Below are 17247 nucleotides of genomic sequence, written 5' to 3'. Positions count from 1 at the left end.
ACAAAGAGCTTCATCTTTGTTTCACTGAATTAAAATTTAAAGCCAAGATTTCACTCACATAACAAGAAGTGACTCCCTTTCTAGTTTCTTTGGTAAACCATTACTTCTTTAATTATTATCAACCTTGTTCCAGCGTGATAAATTGCTAATTACTTAATACCCTAATCAGCGTTCATTCTTTGCACAGATAAACTGTGACAGTGCCATTAATTTAAATAGTAATTTCACTTAATGGCCAGAACGGCACACCAGATTTTTATGCAGCATTTTCTGAAGACTGCATCCATCACTGCAATATTCTGACATAAAGATGTCTGACGTGCACTAACTCACTTAGGGAGAGCAGATGTTGCCGAGCAGAGCTTGGTAGTAATTCCCATAGTGCATCACTTCAGCATGAATGAGCTGCAAATTCAGAGACAGACAATCTTCTGAAACTGCATTGCAATAACTTTTGACCCTACCTAATTTATCACATGGAGCACTTGACTTTTGACCTGTGACACACAGAAATCACAGTTTTAAATATGCCCAAAGAAAAACAAAACAGGTAATGTATTATTGATGGATTGATCTACACTTCCAGAGGCTCTTCATTAAATTTGTACAAAGGTGGAGATTCTCTTTGAACAAGATGCAGATGTTATTAAAGGGGTAGAGTATGTACTGAACTATTAGATATTTATTTCTGAGATCAAACAGCCTATATTGTCTTTCCAAATAATGCATATATCCAATGGATAGCTTTCGTCGCATTGGATACAACTGAGAAAAGAGTGAAGGAAAGCATTTTTTGACTCATAATATTATGAATACTTCCAATATGTTACTAACACTTACTTAATGTCCATGGCTGAAAGGAGAGCATTTATAAACATACAGTCCTGATGAATTTCTAAACTGTTAATTCTGTACAACAAGTGTGCCATTTTTCTAAAAATTATCCAAGGATTATCATGCTTTTAAGTTAAAAATAGTACAGTCATAAAAAACAGAGTCTAGAATATGACAAATCATTGTGGAACTCTGGGATTGACCATGGGGAATTATATTTCAGGCCTAGAAGAATGTAAAAAAAAAAACAGGTTTTTGATTAGTCATTCTCAGGACAAACAAAGTTGATGGCAGAGCATGAAAGAAAAGAAATGCATCTTGTCTTCACTAGCAGCTGGCTCTATGGCTACCACCACAAAACTGAGACAGGGTAGGGTGAAAATGTTCCCCAGATCATTGCAATGTATTTTATAGCATTTATACTTTACACGTTTCAAAAGGTCATTGTATCATATGGAAATCTTCCTGGGAAATCTTTCAATACACATCTTACACAATGGATTTCTATGATGTATTTTCCTCTCTGCAAAAGTCCCCACATTCCATCTTATGTAACAGGGGTAGTCATTCATTCGACTGATGTCAGAATCTAGGACACGGAAAGTCAGTACTTTATTCTAGAACAGTTTCATCCCAGAGTTTCATATCCAAGGTTGCATGGAGAACACAGATAATAGAAATAAAGCAATATGTTCCAAAGGTATGTCATGATTAGTTCCTCATGGCTAACAGAAAATCCTGTCCTCTTTGCCTGATAGAGAGGCTTTAAGGTTCATCTTTTAATATGAAGGGGTATAATCAGGTCCAATCTAAGACTGATGGCACAAATGATAAAACCATATAAGCAAACACTACGAATAAAAAGAGTAATAAAGGGGTTTAAAATATATTCAAAGAAAATGGTTAAGAATACATAGCCACTGAAATGACGAGCATGACTTCCATCCCGAGGTACCTGTGTAACACTCCTACACAACTCATCCGCCCAGAGAGAGCACTAAAAACATAAACGCTACTCCAGCACTTCTGTTCCAACAGCATCTGTTAATTCACTCCATTTATAAAATACATATTGACAAAGACAACTGAACTGGGACCAGGGAGATTTGATTTGGTGTGAGAAAGTCAATTCAATGTGATTTTGTTAAAGGGCTCCTGCAGGCAAATAAAAGAGTTTAAGTAATAAAGTACATAAAGAGATGTTTTACGAGCCAGCCCGGTGTCGTGGCAGGCCCACAATGCCAGGCAGGGAGAGAGGCCAGGCTTAGGAACAATATTATGAGATCCAAACCCTCAAGTAGCAGGTACGGTATTGCTAGGCCGAGGAAAGAAAGGGCCATATGGATATTCTGGAAGGTCACTAAGGTCACGATCATTAGGGGCGACAGGAGGGCGCGGCAACAGAGAGAGGAAAAAGACATGTGGAACGTGTCTGTTTCCAGTGAAACCTGCAGGGAGGTCAAGAGACTAAAAAGAGATTTTTTTTTTCCTTTTTAAAAGGCTCATTCTTTCAGTCCACCATGATTACCAGAGTTGGTGGAACTGTTGAAGGTCAGGGGAAACTCTGGAGCTAATTTTGATTCACAGGAACTGAGGAATGGCGCAGTGTCCTTAGGAAATAGTTGGCTAGCGTGTATATCATATTGAAGTACACCAGTGATTCTGAAATTTGGGCCCATGGACAGACTTCAAGGGTGTATGAAATGGCAGAAAAATTGTTGTGTGTATCCTACATATTATTATTTGAAGTGAGGGTTTGTAACTTTCAAAAGATTCTACCAGGAGTGTCTGACCTCCAAAAGATTAAGAGTCTTTGTCCTAGTGGACAGTGACCTCTATTCCATTTCTTAGAACAGGCACTTTTGGCAAGAGTTTTTTTTTGCACAGGCTCCGGACGCGCAGGCTCAGCGGCCATGGCTCACGGGCCCAGCCGCTCCGCGGCATGTGGGAACTTCCCGGACCGGGGCACGAACCTGTGTCCCCTGCATCGGCAGGCGGACTCTCAACCACTGCGCCACCAGGGAGGCCCTTGGCAAGAGTTTTAACTGACTTATCTTTCCTTCTCCTTCACACCCATTCTGCCACCCAAATCTAATTTATCTCCATAAATCACAGTTCTCATCATCGCATTGACTCTTCCCTGAGTACCAAATAACGTTCAAACCCTTTCGGCTTTTCGGCTTTATCTCCCTCTATTTCCTTACACACGGCATCTTCCTCCAATCAACCCAACTGCTCACTCCTACCTAGACATGCTTTGCAGGCTGCTAATTTCACACTTCAGCTCAAGCCATGCCCTTTAGCTGAAACGTCCTTCTTCCATCCACGTGTCTCAAAATCCTACTCGTCGTTTGCGGTTCCGATCAGCGATTTAGCGTTCTTCATCATCTTGGCTGGAGTGATCACTCAGTCTTAAGATTATGCTTGTATTCATCCCTCTCTTATGCCTGTGTTTAATCTTACAGGCACTCTTTTCCTTGATTAGATTGCAAGTCCTTAAGGGTAAAAATGGAATCTTAGCCATTTTTACACTCACAAAGCACTAAGAATGATATTTCGAATATAGTCACTACATGGTACATGTTTATTGAATGAAGGAATATGGCAATTGACTTAAAAAAAGCAACAGATGAGCAACAATGCTAAAATGAGACAGCTTACTGCTGTTTTCAAACTCTCACTCATTACGGTGTTGGGGTGGGCGGGCAGCACTTTTGCATCTCCACTACTCCATGACTATGGTTCTGTCTTTTTTTTTTTTTTTTTTGCGGTACGCGGGCCTCTCACTGCTGTGGCCTCTTCCACCGCGGAGCGCAGGCCCCGGACGCGCAGGCTCAGCGGCCATGGCTCACGGGCCCAGCCGCTCCGTGGCATGTGGGATCCTCCCGGACCAGGGCCCGAACCCGTGTCCGCTGCATCAGCAGGCGGACTCTCAACCACTGCGCCACCAGGGAAGCCCCATGGTTCTGTCTTGAATGGACCTGTTTTTAGCTAACACATCTAAAGGAGAAAGAGGTACTCAACTGGTTAGTCATAGTACAGGATAGCTAACTAATGGCCATGAATTTCTAGCAGACCTGATTACTAAGCCTTAAAGCAGTGGTTCTCAAAGTTTGGTGCCAGGACCCTTTTATACTTTCACAAATAATTGAGGACCCCAAATAGCTTTTGTTTATATGGGTAAGATTTGTTGATATTTACTGGGTTAGAGCCTAAAACTGAAACGTTTGAAATAGATATTCATTAATTCATTTAAAATAATGATAAACATATAACATGCTAACATAAATATTTATGAAAAAAATAAACATATTTCCAAACTGAGAAAAATTAGTGAGAAGAATGACACTGTTTATATTTTTGCAAGCCTCTTTAATGTCTAGCTTAATAGAAGTAACTGAATTCTCCTACCTGCTTCTGCATTCAACTATTGCAATATCATGGAAGCAACCTAAATGCCCATCAACAGATGAATGGATAAAGAAAATGTGGTACAGATACACAATGGAATACTACACAGCCATAAAAAAGAACGAAAATTTTGCCATTTGTGGCAACACGGATGGACTTGGAGGGCATTATGCTAAGCTAAATAAATCAGACAGAGAAAGACAAATATTGTATGTTATCATTTATACGTGGAATCTAAAAGAATACAACAAACTTGTGAATATATAACAAGAAAGAAGCAGACTCACAGATATAGAGAACAAATTAGTGGTTACCAGTGGGGAAAGGGAAGGGAGGAGGAGTGAGGTAGGGGTAGGGGATTAAGAGGTACAGACTATTATATATAAAATAAATAAGCTACAAGGATAGATTTTACAGCACAGGTAATATAGCCAATATTTTATAATAACTATAAATGGAATACAACCTGTAAAAATTGTGAATCGTGATATTGTACACCTGTAACTTATACAATATTGTACATCAACTATACGTCAATTAAAAAAAAATCTGTTGCAATATTACATGTCATGTAACCTCTGGAAAACTCCACTGTATACTTATGAGAGAATGACAGTGAAAAAGGCGTATAATAGTTTAGTATTATTGTGAAAATAGTTTTGATGCCACAGACACCACCAGAGGTCTTAGAGACCCTCAGAAATCCCCGAGACATACTTTAAAAGTCACTGCCTTAGAGCTTAGCACACATACACAGCACCTTTTCTTCTAACTTGGGCACACTTGTGGTGTGTAGTCAACGTCTCATTTTTTTTCTGGTCATCAGAAAATGTTGGCAACTTGGTAGTTACACTGGGCCTGTTCATCAGACTTGATAAACATTGATATGGTTTGGGTTGGAGAGTATCCAGGGCTTGTTCAGGTATCAGAATGCTCAGGAATGTTTAAGAGTATGGACTCTATGAATGGAGTTAGAAACTCTTCTTAGTCACAGTGGCAAGAAATTCATGGGCAGATCTCCCAGACTCCCTTGTATTTAGGTATCGATAGATAGCTGAGTTCCAGTCAATGAAATGTCAATAAAACTATCTGCTATTTCTAGCCTGGCCAAAAACAACAACAACAACAAAACCAAAAAAAAAAAAACCCACACCTGTTATTTCATACTCTTTTCTTCTTCTGACTGCAGACAACTCGCAGGTGACCCGAGAAGCTACCTGTTGAAAATGACAGCGCTTCCAACAGCCAGAATGACTGTGGGAAAGAGATCTCACCCTGAAGATATGTTCACACCACAATACTATTATATGGGAAAGAAATGAACCTCTATTATCTTTGAGCCTTTATATATTTTGAGGTTCACTTACAGTAACAGTGTTACCTGAAGTAAAACAGCCACTTACTAGATGTGTGATCTGGAAAAAGTTTTTAACTTCTGTACTTCTGTTTCCTCATCTGTAAAATGGAGATAATAATAGTACCTACCTCATAGGGTTGCGGTGAGGTTTAAATGTGTTAATGTGTGTGAAGCGCACAGAACTCAGCTTGGCAAATAGTGAACGTGGAATGTTGCCCACGTGTTGTTGTTGTGATTTGTCTCCTGCTGCTCGTATACATCTTCTAGCCAATAAGCAGTGTCCAGGAAACACTGAGCTGGGCTTCTTGACTGGACTTTAGTTATCTTTAGAATGCTAACCTTTTACGTCTACAATCCATAGGGGATATTTTGGAAATGACTTCTGTGTCTATACCGGACACTTGTGTATTATATGATTTAATACATCATTCATTTTTTAAGAAGATCTTGGGAGGTTGGTTTTTGCTGTTTGTTTTTGTTTTTTTGGTCTTACCTGGCAAACTCAACTTTCTTGTTACCTTATAGTACAGATCCAGGTGCCCTGTGCCATTTCTTGGAGATAATCCTTAAATTCCTTAGGTCAATGAAAATGTCATAATTGAAATCTAATTCTGTTGTATATAGGACAACTAGCCACTCTTACTATTTTCTGGACAGTTGATGGAGATCAACATAATGACATGGGACTATCAACCACTTTGACAATATATACATTAAAATCTTCCTTTAAATATGTCCTACTGGGTTGGATGAAAAAAGGCATAAGATGGATACAGTGTGGATCCAGAGAGGTGATTTATAGCTTCACAGAACAGTAAATGCCTTGGAAATACACTTGATGGTCATACAAAGATAAAATAAGAAACTAGAAATCAGGTAATTTTTTTTTGACTCAAAGAAGGAGATGAATTTTTGTCACACTGGGAGGATTGAAATTTAGTTATGAATAACTTAATTTGGCATTTCTTACTTATTTAAGGGCTATCAAAATACTGAGAGTCTAGTATCCTTATTAAGGCACAAGATTCTGGTACACCCAGGATTGATGCTTTTAATATGTTTTGATTATTTAGTTTTATTATTGAAGTGCTCTTCTTAATAGTTCTCATCAGAACTTACTTTATTTTATTTTTGGCCACGCTGTGTGTCTTGCGGGATCTTAGTTCCCTGACCAGGGATTGAACCCGCACCCTCGGCAGTGAAAGCACGGAGTCCTAACCACTGGACCTCCAGGGAATTCCCCATCAGAATTTTACACAGAAGAGAATGTGTACAAGAACATGGTATTTAACAATAACACTATAATAATTTAAATAATTGTTACTTGTATTATGGATAACTCTGATGGTTTTTAAAAAGAGAAGAAATTAAAGAAAGACAGCAGAGAGTTCATAGTTTATCTCCATCAAGATATTATGATGAAAAAAAAAAAGATATTATGATGTCCTGAAATTTTAACTTGGAGGGACTGGGATTCCAATGCATACTAGTTGCAGGGGTAGGTTTATCTTGAAGTTCAGGAAAATTGATCTTCAAGGCCCTTCGCTTGCATGAGCCCCTTCCAAGGCAAGCATAGATATATTTTTATAAAATTTGTGAATGTATAATATTTAACTACAATTTGTTATGGCCACTATCTCTTGCCCTTTTAACTTGTCCTCTGTCATACATGTCCTCATATTGATTGAGATTAGGGTAACCATGGACATTTATGGACTCAAACTAAGGGGAAGTTGAGTCTGGGGAATATTTAGTTTGGGTTCAGTAGCTAAATTTATATGATTTCAGCCACTTTCATAAAAAAGTTGTTAAGGCTTAAATATGTCATTTTCACTGCAATTTGGAAAGATAAGGAATGTGAGAAATTACAGACTCTTAATTTGTATGCATATAAAGGGAAGGTTTAAAGAAAAAGATCAGTTAGAAAAATTAATATAATATGAAATAAAAGCTGTAAACATGAAATCAACTGAAATATTCTGACATCAAGAAGAGAATTGTAACAAAATAAATTTCAAATCATACTCAAAGTAGGAAACTATTAAAAGAAAATGATGGATGTAGGATTGAAGCAATGCATAAGCAATATGATTACTTTGATAAATTATGAAAAGAAGTAACTCATATTGGAAAAATCTAGACTTCTTACTGATTTGTAGATAAAATAGTGGCATCTATGATGAAATACAACTTAAATTCAGTCCTACAATAAGGATATCCATGAAAACTGGTAATGATGCTGTCAATTCAACAAATATTTAAGACAAGTCACTGCAAATTACCTTAAGACAAGAAAACTTAAAATGCCCTAAAATCTTAAAAAACCCTTTGTAGATATTTCTCCAAATTTGAAAATAACCTACATTTCCATAGTATTACAATAATGAGTTGTGAAGTGTAAAGTCACTTTTCTAAACTTTAAATAATTAAACAAGTTTTTGATTAACTATGTGACAGGAAAGAATGAATTATCTTTCTATTCTCTCTACAGATAATTATAGTACAAAGCCATGGCTGTATGAAGAGGTGACCAAGGGTGTCAGTTAAACATGTTAGGGAAAAAAATATAGAGGGATGTCAGAAATTATATAATCCAAATATACTATTTTTATGTTAGTGGAATCTGCCAGGTTTATCCTTCTACATGTATAATTCTTGTCATTTCTTTTCCCCTTATAAATAAATATTTATATTTTATCTTGTCTTCATCATTTGGTTTTATTTTCTTAAAAAGCATCTCCCAAATTTTATAAATTTTGGCACCCCCAAATCTAGATCTGACTGTGTGATCTTGAGCGTGTGTCTAATCTCTGTGCCTCAGCTTCCTCATTTTAAATATGTGAATAATAATAGTACCTATTTTGTACAGATTAATTGAGGGAATAATGTATAAAACATTGGGCATAGTACCTCCTAGATAGTAAGTACTCATTTAATGATAATGATTGCAATGCTAATTTAATAGCTATAGAAAAATAAAGGAGTGAAAGAATTATGGCACAACATCATCAATAATAATTTGTATACTCTCAGTATTGCTATGAATTATTCTCTTGGTCCAGAACCAATGCATTGATGTGTTTGTTTGCTTTTTGGTGGACATGACACTTTTCAAGAAGAAAGAGTTTTGGTCTGCTTTTATGAAATGCATCACATGCACATAAAAAATGTGAGGTTACATTTTTCTTTGTTAGACAATGTGTAGCTATTTGCCACATTCGATGTAATTAACGTGAGCTTTCATTACTTATGTGTTTTATATCTAGGGCAAATTTCTCAACGTCTCTGTTTCTGAGATTCTCCCTCTACTGAAAGGTAGATGAGGCTCCCTTACCTGGAAGGCGACTGTACACCACACCCTGTTCCTCTCCCCCACAGCACTCGAAATCTTTGCTCACAATCTGTCCACCACAGCACTGCTGGCCATGGCCATCATGGAGCCTCCCAGCACAGCAAATCTGGTTTCCGGAGGTGGAGTATGGCAGTCTGCCACAGCAGGAGTCGCCGAGGCCAGTGGAAACCCGATTGTGCTGTTCATCTGGACAGCATACTTCACCTGTCAATTTAGCACAATAACCATCATTGCATGAGTTAAAAAAATATGCTTTGACTCACGACTAAATTTTATCACAATGATCTTGCAGATGCCAACTGGTTGACAGGGTATCGTCATACTGGAGTTGCAAAATCTCAATACTGCTTCAAAATGTTTGCATTGAAGTTGTATAAACATGTGTATACACGTGGGTCTATGCCAACTTAGAGGCAACAAAAAAAGTTTGTCTACAATTACTTTTCTATCTATTTAGTATATATATATGTATATATATATTTTTGGAAAGTGGGATGGACTCAGAAATCAATTCTTGATAAATTTGTATTGCTTTTGATTATAATTTCTTTAACCAAACTACATTTCTTTAACCAAACAAAAGATTTCCAATGGAAAGGTTAATTAAATGAAAGGAGGTAAAAATACTATATTCATATCTGCATACTAGTATTTTGCTGAGCTATGGCAGACACTGCATTTCACTGATGTTGTTCCACCCACATTTCCCCTTTATATGATATTCTGAGAAACTTGAGATAAGAATAGAATAATTTTTGCCTAGTGCCTTGGGATCAAAGGGTTCAAATATTCTAAATATCAGTAGTCATTTTTTTTTGTATGAAGTGGCTTCTAAAAGACAAAAAAATTTTTAATTGCTTTTATTAAGGATATCTTAGAAAGGACTAATAAGAACTTGGAAGATGTAAAAATCAAACATCATCTTTCCTGTCTATCTCATGACCAACGCCTTCCTTGCCCCTGGAACCTTGACCTCCTCCTCCCATTGCCTTACTACTCTTCTTCTTCTTACACCTTCAAGAGACCCTCTTCTATTTCCTCCACTGCCCCTTCTTAAACATATCTTTCTCCCTGGACACTATCCCTTCATTAAATCTTATGAGGTATGTGAATATGATGGCCAACCTGGCAGGTTTTATAGCTTTAAACCACTGTCCAGATAAGATTTACATAATCTAGTTAATGACTTGCCAAACCTTCTTAGGAAAAGGCACAAGTTCCCTGAAGAATTTAGGATTGCCTCAGCGATTTATAGTCCTGGACTCCCTGATCTCTGTCAATTAGCTCATCCTCTTGTGAAGACAGGATATGCCAAAACTTGGTTAGTAAAAGCCAGATGAACTGCTAACCAAAATGATATTTAAAATATGGGACAATATTTAACTACAGATAGATATAGAAAGAGTACAAAAGTAGGGCAAGAACTCTTAGCAGTTATCCCTGAGGTCTTTCTTATCCAAAATTCATTGGGCAAAAACCCATCCCACTAGGTGAAATGGACAAATTACTATAACCTACCAAGACTAAATCATGAAGACATAGAAAATCTGAATAGACCTATGACTAGTAACAGAATTGAATCACTAATCAAAACCTCCTAGCAAAGAAAAGTCCTGGACCAGACGGCTTCACTGGTGAATTTTATCAAACATTTAAAGAAAAGTTAACATCAATCCTCCTCAAATTCTTTCAAAAAATTGAAGAGGAAGAAATACTTCTTAAGTCAATATATGAGGCCAGAATAACAAATATATGAGCCTGATAACAAAACCAGACACATCAAGGAAAGCAAACAACAGACCAATATCTCTTATAAATATTGATGCAAAAATTCTCAACAAAATACTAACAAACTGAATTCAATTCATTAGCACATTAAAATGATACCAAGTGGGAAACATAACCAAGTGGGATTTATTCCTGGAATGCAAGGATAATTCAACATACAAAAATCAATCAATGTAATACACCACATTAACAGAATGAATGAAGGAAAACACATGGTTGTCTCAACCGGTGCAGAGAAAGCATTTGACAAAATTCAACACTTTTCTATTATAAAAACATTTAACAAACTGGAAGTAGAAGAAAATACCTCAACATAATAAAGAGCATATGAGAAAAACCCACAACTAACATTATACTCAATGTTATACTCAAGAAAGCTCTTTTTCTAAGATCAGGAAGAAGACAAGGATGCTGACTTTAACCACTTCTACTCAACATAATATTGAAAGTATAACCAGAGAAATTTGGCAAGAAAAAGAAATAAAAGGCATCCATATTGAAAAGGAAGTAGTAAAGTTATCTCTGTTCACAGACAATATAACTTCATGTGTATAAAACCCTAAAGATTCCACACCCAAAACACCATTTGAACTAATAAGAGAATTCAGCAGAGTTGCAGGATACAAAATCAACATACAAAAATCACTTGTGTTTTCATATACTATAAAAAACAAAAATGAAAAATCAGAAAAGGAAATTTAAAAACAATTCCATTTACTATAGTGTAAAAATACTTAGGAATAAACTTAATCAAGGAGGTGAAGAAAATGTACAGTGAAAACTACAAACTGCTGAAAGAAATTAAAGAAGAGTCAAATAAATAGAAGAGCATTCCATATTCAAGGATTAGAAGACTTAATATTGTTAAGATGTCAATACTACTCAGCAGCTTGAAGCAGGATTTCAGTTCCTGGCCAGAGACTGAGGTTGGTCAACAGCAGTGAGAGCACTGAATCCTAGCCACTAGACCAGTGGCCAGTGACAAGGCCCTGGTCCGTCAGCTGTGTCAAAATGAATTTCCACATAGAGACGGAAAGTAGTGAAGCAAGTAAAGGCTTTATGAGGAGGAAAAAGAGTACAGTATGTGTGGATAGACACATGGGAGGGCTCAGAGAGAGAGAGAGAGTCTCATCCTCATGGTAGTTGGAATCACTTTTATGGGGCATTTCTTCCAGGCTTCCTTTGGCCACTCATCTTGCTTTGCCTGGTTCTGAGTCCATATATGGTTTATCTCGGGGTCCTCTCACGTGTGCGTGAGCATCTCCTAGTCAAGATGGATTCTAATGAAGAGGCCTATGGGTAGTTGACATCACTTACTATGGGGTGGCTCCCCCTTCTTTTGACCTCCAAGGAGCCTTTCTGCACATGTGTAGTTGGGGAGGTCTCCTTGACTTCAAGAATGAGGAATATGTGGTCTTTTATATCTTTTCTGGGTGGGGCCCAGCCTTCTCCATCCTGCTTTTATGGAGTTTCTGCTATTATGGAGTTTCTGTCCACAGGGGAGAAACTGTTCAGCCTGGGGCCCATCTATCTCCTGCCTCATAGAGATTCAATGCAATTGCTATCAAAATTCCAACAATACTTCTTGCAGAAACAGAAAAATCCATCCTAGTATTCAAATGGAATCTCCAGGTACCTCAACTAGCAAAACAATCTCAAAAAAGAACAAAGTTGGAGGTCTCACACTTCCTAATTTCAAAACTTATTATATGGACTTATATATACTACCAAATGTAAAATAGATAGCTAGTGGGAAGCAGCTGCATAGCACAGGGAGATCAGCTCAGTACTTTGTGACCACCTAGAGGGGTGGGATAGGGAGGGTGGGAGGGAGATGCAAGAGGGAGGAGATATGGGGATATAGGTATATGTATAGCTGATTCACTTTGTTATAAAGCAGAAACTAACACACCATTGTAAAGAAATTCTACTCCAATAAAGAGGTTAAAAAAAGAAAAACTTATTATAAAGCTACAGGAATCAAAACAGTGTGATCCTAGTATGAAGACAGACATATAGACCAATGGAATAGAACAGAGAGTCAGAAATAAAACCTTTGGTGTATAATCAAATGATTTTCAACAAGGATGTCAAGACCATTCAATAGGGAAAGGACCAAATTTTTTGGAAAAACTGGATATCCAAATGGAAAGAATGAAGTTGAACCCATACCTTATACCATATACAAAATTTAAATAAAAATAGATCCAAGACCTAAATATAAAAGCTGAAGCTATAAATTTTTTAGAAGAAAACATAGGAGAAAATTTTAATGACATTGAATTTGGCAATGATTTCTTGAATATGACACCAGAAGCACAGGCAACAATAAGAAAAATAGATGATTTGGACTTTATCAAAATTAAAATGTGTTGTGCATCTAAAGACACTATCAACTGATTAAAGCTGTGACCCACAGGAGAAAATATTTGCAAATCACATATTTAAAAATGGATTAATATCCAGACTATATAAAGAACTTCTACAACTCAATAACACAAACACAAACAATCCAATTAAAAAATGGGCAAAGCATACATATAAACATTTCTCTAAAGAACATGACCAATAAGCACAAATAAGCTCAATATTATTAATTATTAGGGAAATGTGTATCAAAACCACAATGAGATACCACTTCACACCCAGTTATGATTATTATAAAAAACAAAACAAAAAATAACAAGAGTTAGCAAGAAAGTGGAGAAATTCAAACCCAGTGCATTGCTGTTGGTGCAGCTGCTGTGGAAAACACTATGGCGGTTCCTCAAAAAATTAAACATAGAATTACCATATGATATAGGAATTCCACTTCTGGGTATATAGCCAAAAAAATTGAAAGCAAGGACTCGAACGGATAATTGTACACCAATGCTCATAGCAGCCTTATTCACAATAGCCAAAAGGTGGAAACAACCCGAATATCCATCAACAGATGAACAGATAAACAAAACGTTGTATATACACACAAATGGAATATTATTCAACCTGAAATAGGAAGGAAGTTCTGACACATGCTACAACATGTATGAGCCTTGGAAACATTATGTTAAGTGAAATAAGCCAGTCATAAAAGGACCAATATTATATGATTCTACTTACATGAGGTACCTAGAGAAATGGAGAAATGATCTTACTGTGAACAGTGCAGTTGCTGTGTTTGTTACATTTCTCTGGGTGAGAGGTTTCTTCTGTCTGGTCTGCAATGTAGTTCCCATTTCTTAAATCTTTACGGCTAAAGAACTCAGTGTCCCTTGTTGGCAAACTTTCTTTAACATAATGTGTCACAAGGTCCAGGGGCAGCAACAGTTAATTAAACATCACTTAGGACAATGGTGGGCTTAGAGGAACACTGTACACACCTATACTGGGGAAAACCAACCCTTTTTAAAGAAAAAACCCTCCACTTTTGAGTATAACAAATATCGATTGGATATTTTAGTCATATTTTCTGGAATCCCTCAGAATGTTATTCAGTTACTGACAGAAGGCTTCATAACAAGAGGTGTGGATTATATCAATGAGAAGTAAAACTGATTTCCCCCCGCTCAAAAAAGGGCTATTAGACATAAGATACAAGGATCAGTCACCTTCTCATTAACCTTTCAAAATGAATCTATCTCACGACAGGCTTGAAAATGTTTTCTCTCTAAAAGCTACCATGCAGTCTTAACAGTTAATTGTTATTCTTATCAAAGAATGACCCGCATTAACATTTAGCTTGAGGTCATTAGCACATTTATAAAAAAAAGGGGACTGGAAAGAGCATTCTTTCCTCTGCTGTTCTTTGTTATAGGGGTTCTATGGAGGAAAGTTGTGAGAAAAAATGAAGTCAATATTATCCAACAAAATGAAGTAAATATTATTCACCAATATTTCAGACCTGTCTAGAAATATCAAAATGCCTATACCTGTCTCAGCCTTGAACTGGCAGACTACTGACTGAATTTTAATTACATTGAAATATAAGATGGTTTGGGGTCAATATGCTTTCTTTCTTAATGTAAACAGTGCTAAACCGGTTAATAAAGACCATTGGCTGAAAACAGAGGTCCCAATATAATCTCTTCTTTTCGGTACTGATATATTGAGATTCTTTGATTATCCAGTAAGATTGCATTTTCTCCTTTTGACATCAAGGTAGGCATTCTAATCCTGTGAAAAATTAACCACTTAAAAGACCCAAATGAGGGCCATGCTCAACAGATTGGTAGATATTAAAATGCTTGAGGTCTGAGGGCTTCCCTTGTGGCACAGTGGTTAAGAATCCGCCTGCCAACGCAGGGAACACGGGTTCGATCCCTGGTCCGGGAAGATCCCACATGTCATGGAGCAACTAAGCCCGTGAGCCACAACTACTGAAGCCTGCGTGCCTAGAGCCTCTGCTCTGCAACAAGAGAAGCCACCGCAATGAAGAGTGGATCCCGCTCTCCACAACTAGAGAAAGCACGTGCACAGCAATGAAGACCCAACCCTGAGAAAAACATAATTCAAAAAGAGTCATGTACCAAAATGTTCATTGCAGCTCTATTTACAATAGCCTGGAGATGGAAACAACCTAAGTGTCCATCATCCGATGAATGGATAAAGAAGATGTGGCACTTATATACAATGGAATATTACTCAGTCATAAAAAGAAACGAAATTGAGCTATTTGTAATGAGGTGGATGGACCTAGAGTCTGTCATACAGAGTGAAGTAAGTCAGAAAGAGAAAGACAAATACCGTATGCTAACACATATATATGGAATTTAAGAAAAAAAAATGTCATGAAGAACCTAGGGGTAAGACAGGAATAAAGACACAGACCTACTAGAGAATGGACTTGAGGATATGGGGAGGGGGAAGGGTAAGCTGTGACAAAGTGAGAGAGTGGCATGGACATATATACACTACCAAACATAAGGTAGATAGCTAGTGGGAAGCAGCTGCATAGCACAGGGAGATCAGCTCGGTGCTTTGTGACCTCCTAGAGGGGTGGGATAGGAAGGGTGGGAGGGAGGGAGATGCAAGAGGGAAGAGATATGGGAACATAGGTATATGTATAACTGATTCACTTTGTTATAAAGCAGAAACTAACACACCATTGTAAACCAATTATACTCCAATAAAGATGCAAAAGTAAATAACTAACTAACTAAATAAAAAATATATAATAAAAAAATAAAATGCTTGAGGTCTGAATGAGCATGTGTCAATATACAGATCATGGAGGTTTTAAAAACTCTTGTTTTAAAAATTACTTATTAAAAAGTTTTATATAGTATCAATAAACGACCTTTGAGCTTCCATGACTTATTTCAGTTTTGGGGGAAAAAAAAGTTGAATTTCATCTGGAAATAGAACAAGAGTAGACTGATTTCTTCGTTGGAGATCTGACACTTTGTGCTAGGATTGAGAAAGGTGACAGGTAAAGATCCTAGGTGTTCACAGCCATGACATATGCAACCAAGTGTTTTTCATCAGTTTTAAGGCATAGTGGATATTTTTCAGAGTTGGGACAGTTCATGGCAACTCATAACTTACCAAAAATTTTAATGTGACTTGGAGATGAAAACACAATCGTTTAGTTCTATGCTAGACTTAGAGAAAAGCCTAATATGACCTATTGGTCTGAAGAATGGGAAGGACGGAACAACAGAAGATTTCCATCTCACCTCTATAGTTAGAATTTTCAAGGCAGATTTTTTTGCAAGGAGGGAAGATGTGAAATATAGTTGAAAACTCGCAAAGTGTAAATTATTTTGAGAGAGTAAAGCATTTGACAGTGTTTAATTCATTGCCTAACACTATGATTTGTAGTATAACGAAGTTAAGGCTTTTCTGCAAAATCTTTGTTTCTGTCACCGTTGTATTTTCTTACTTGGAAAATCCAGTTGATTAAGAGTTAATTATGAAAGTATTTTTGCATAAGAATCAGAAATAACTGTACTTTTACAAGGGCAGAGTTTTCTATTAATTTTAAGGACAAATTATGAAGAATAGAAGATCTCTGCCTTGAATAAACCTGCATAGTATTTAATCATTTCACCTTCCCTGTTTGCTCCAGTGTTTTGCAAAGGATATACTGGGTGAGACAATTTCTCGACACAGATATCTTGGATGGATATATTTGTACCAAACACAAGGTACACTGAACAATACCTGAATTTACTACATGTTTGGCATAAATTTCATGTTAAACTAGATATCTCAAAGCATTGGGCATCCAAACATTTAGCTTTCTTCTCTTTCTCCCATATCTATTTTCTGTGCTTTTAAAGAAGAAATAGGCATTAAACTTAGGTACTAGGAAAAAAAAATCTGTATTCTCAATGGCTTTTCTAGAATAAATAGTAACTGACAGTAACAGTAATGAAGCTTTTAGAAGTCTGGAATAGTTGTTTAATAATTATGTTAACACCTATTAAGTAGACTGCTCCAAAGAGCATGGATTTTGGAAAGACACACAGATTTGCATTTCAGCTCTTCTACTCCCATGTATGTGGATCTGGGCATGTTACTG

The 17247-nt window shown here is 36.9% G+C and overlaps 1 protein-coding gene across 1 annotated transcript in view; it reads right to left on the bottom strand.

Moving 5' to 3' along the window:
* The window catches only part of USH2A (usherin), a 782904-nt gene that overhangs the window by 202959 nt on the left and 562698 nt on the right, over positions 1 to 17247 (bottom strand). Inside the window, exon 49 of the mRNA XM_049708907.1 lies at positions 8937 to 9158. Coding sequence (XP_049564864.1) covers positions 8937 to 9158 — 222 coding nt within the window. The remainder of the gene's footprint in view (positions 1 to 8936; positions 9159 to 17247) is intronic.

This window comes from Orcinus orca, chromosome 1 (assembly GCF_937001465.1).
Source record: "Orcinus orca chromosome 1, mOrcOrc1.1, whole genome shotgun sequence".
NCBI classification, from domain to species: Eukaryota; Metazoa; Chordata; class Mammalia; order Artiodactyla; family Delphinidae; genus Orcinus; species Orcinus orca.
This window is presented reverse-complemented; position numbering and strand designations above follow the sequence as displayed.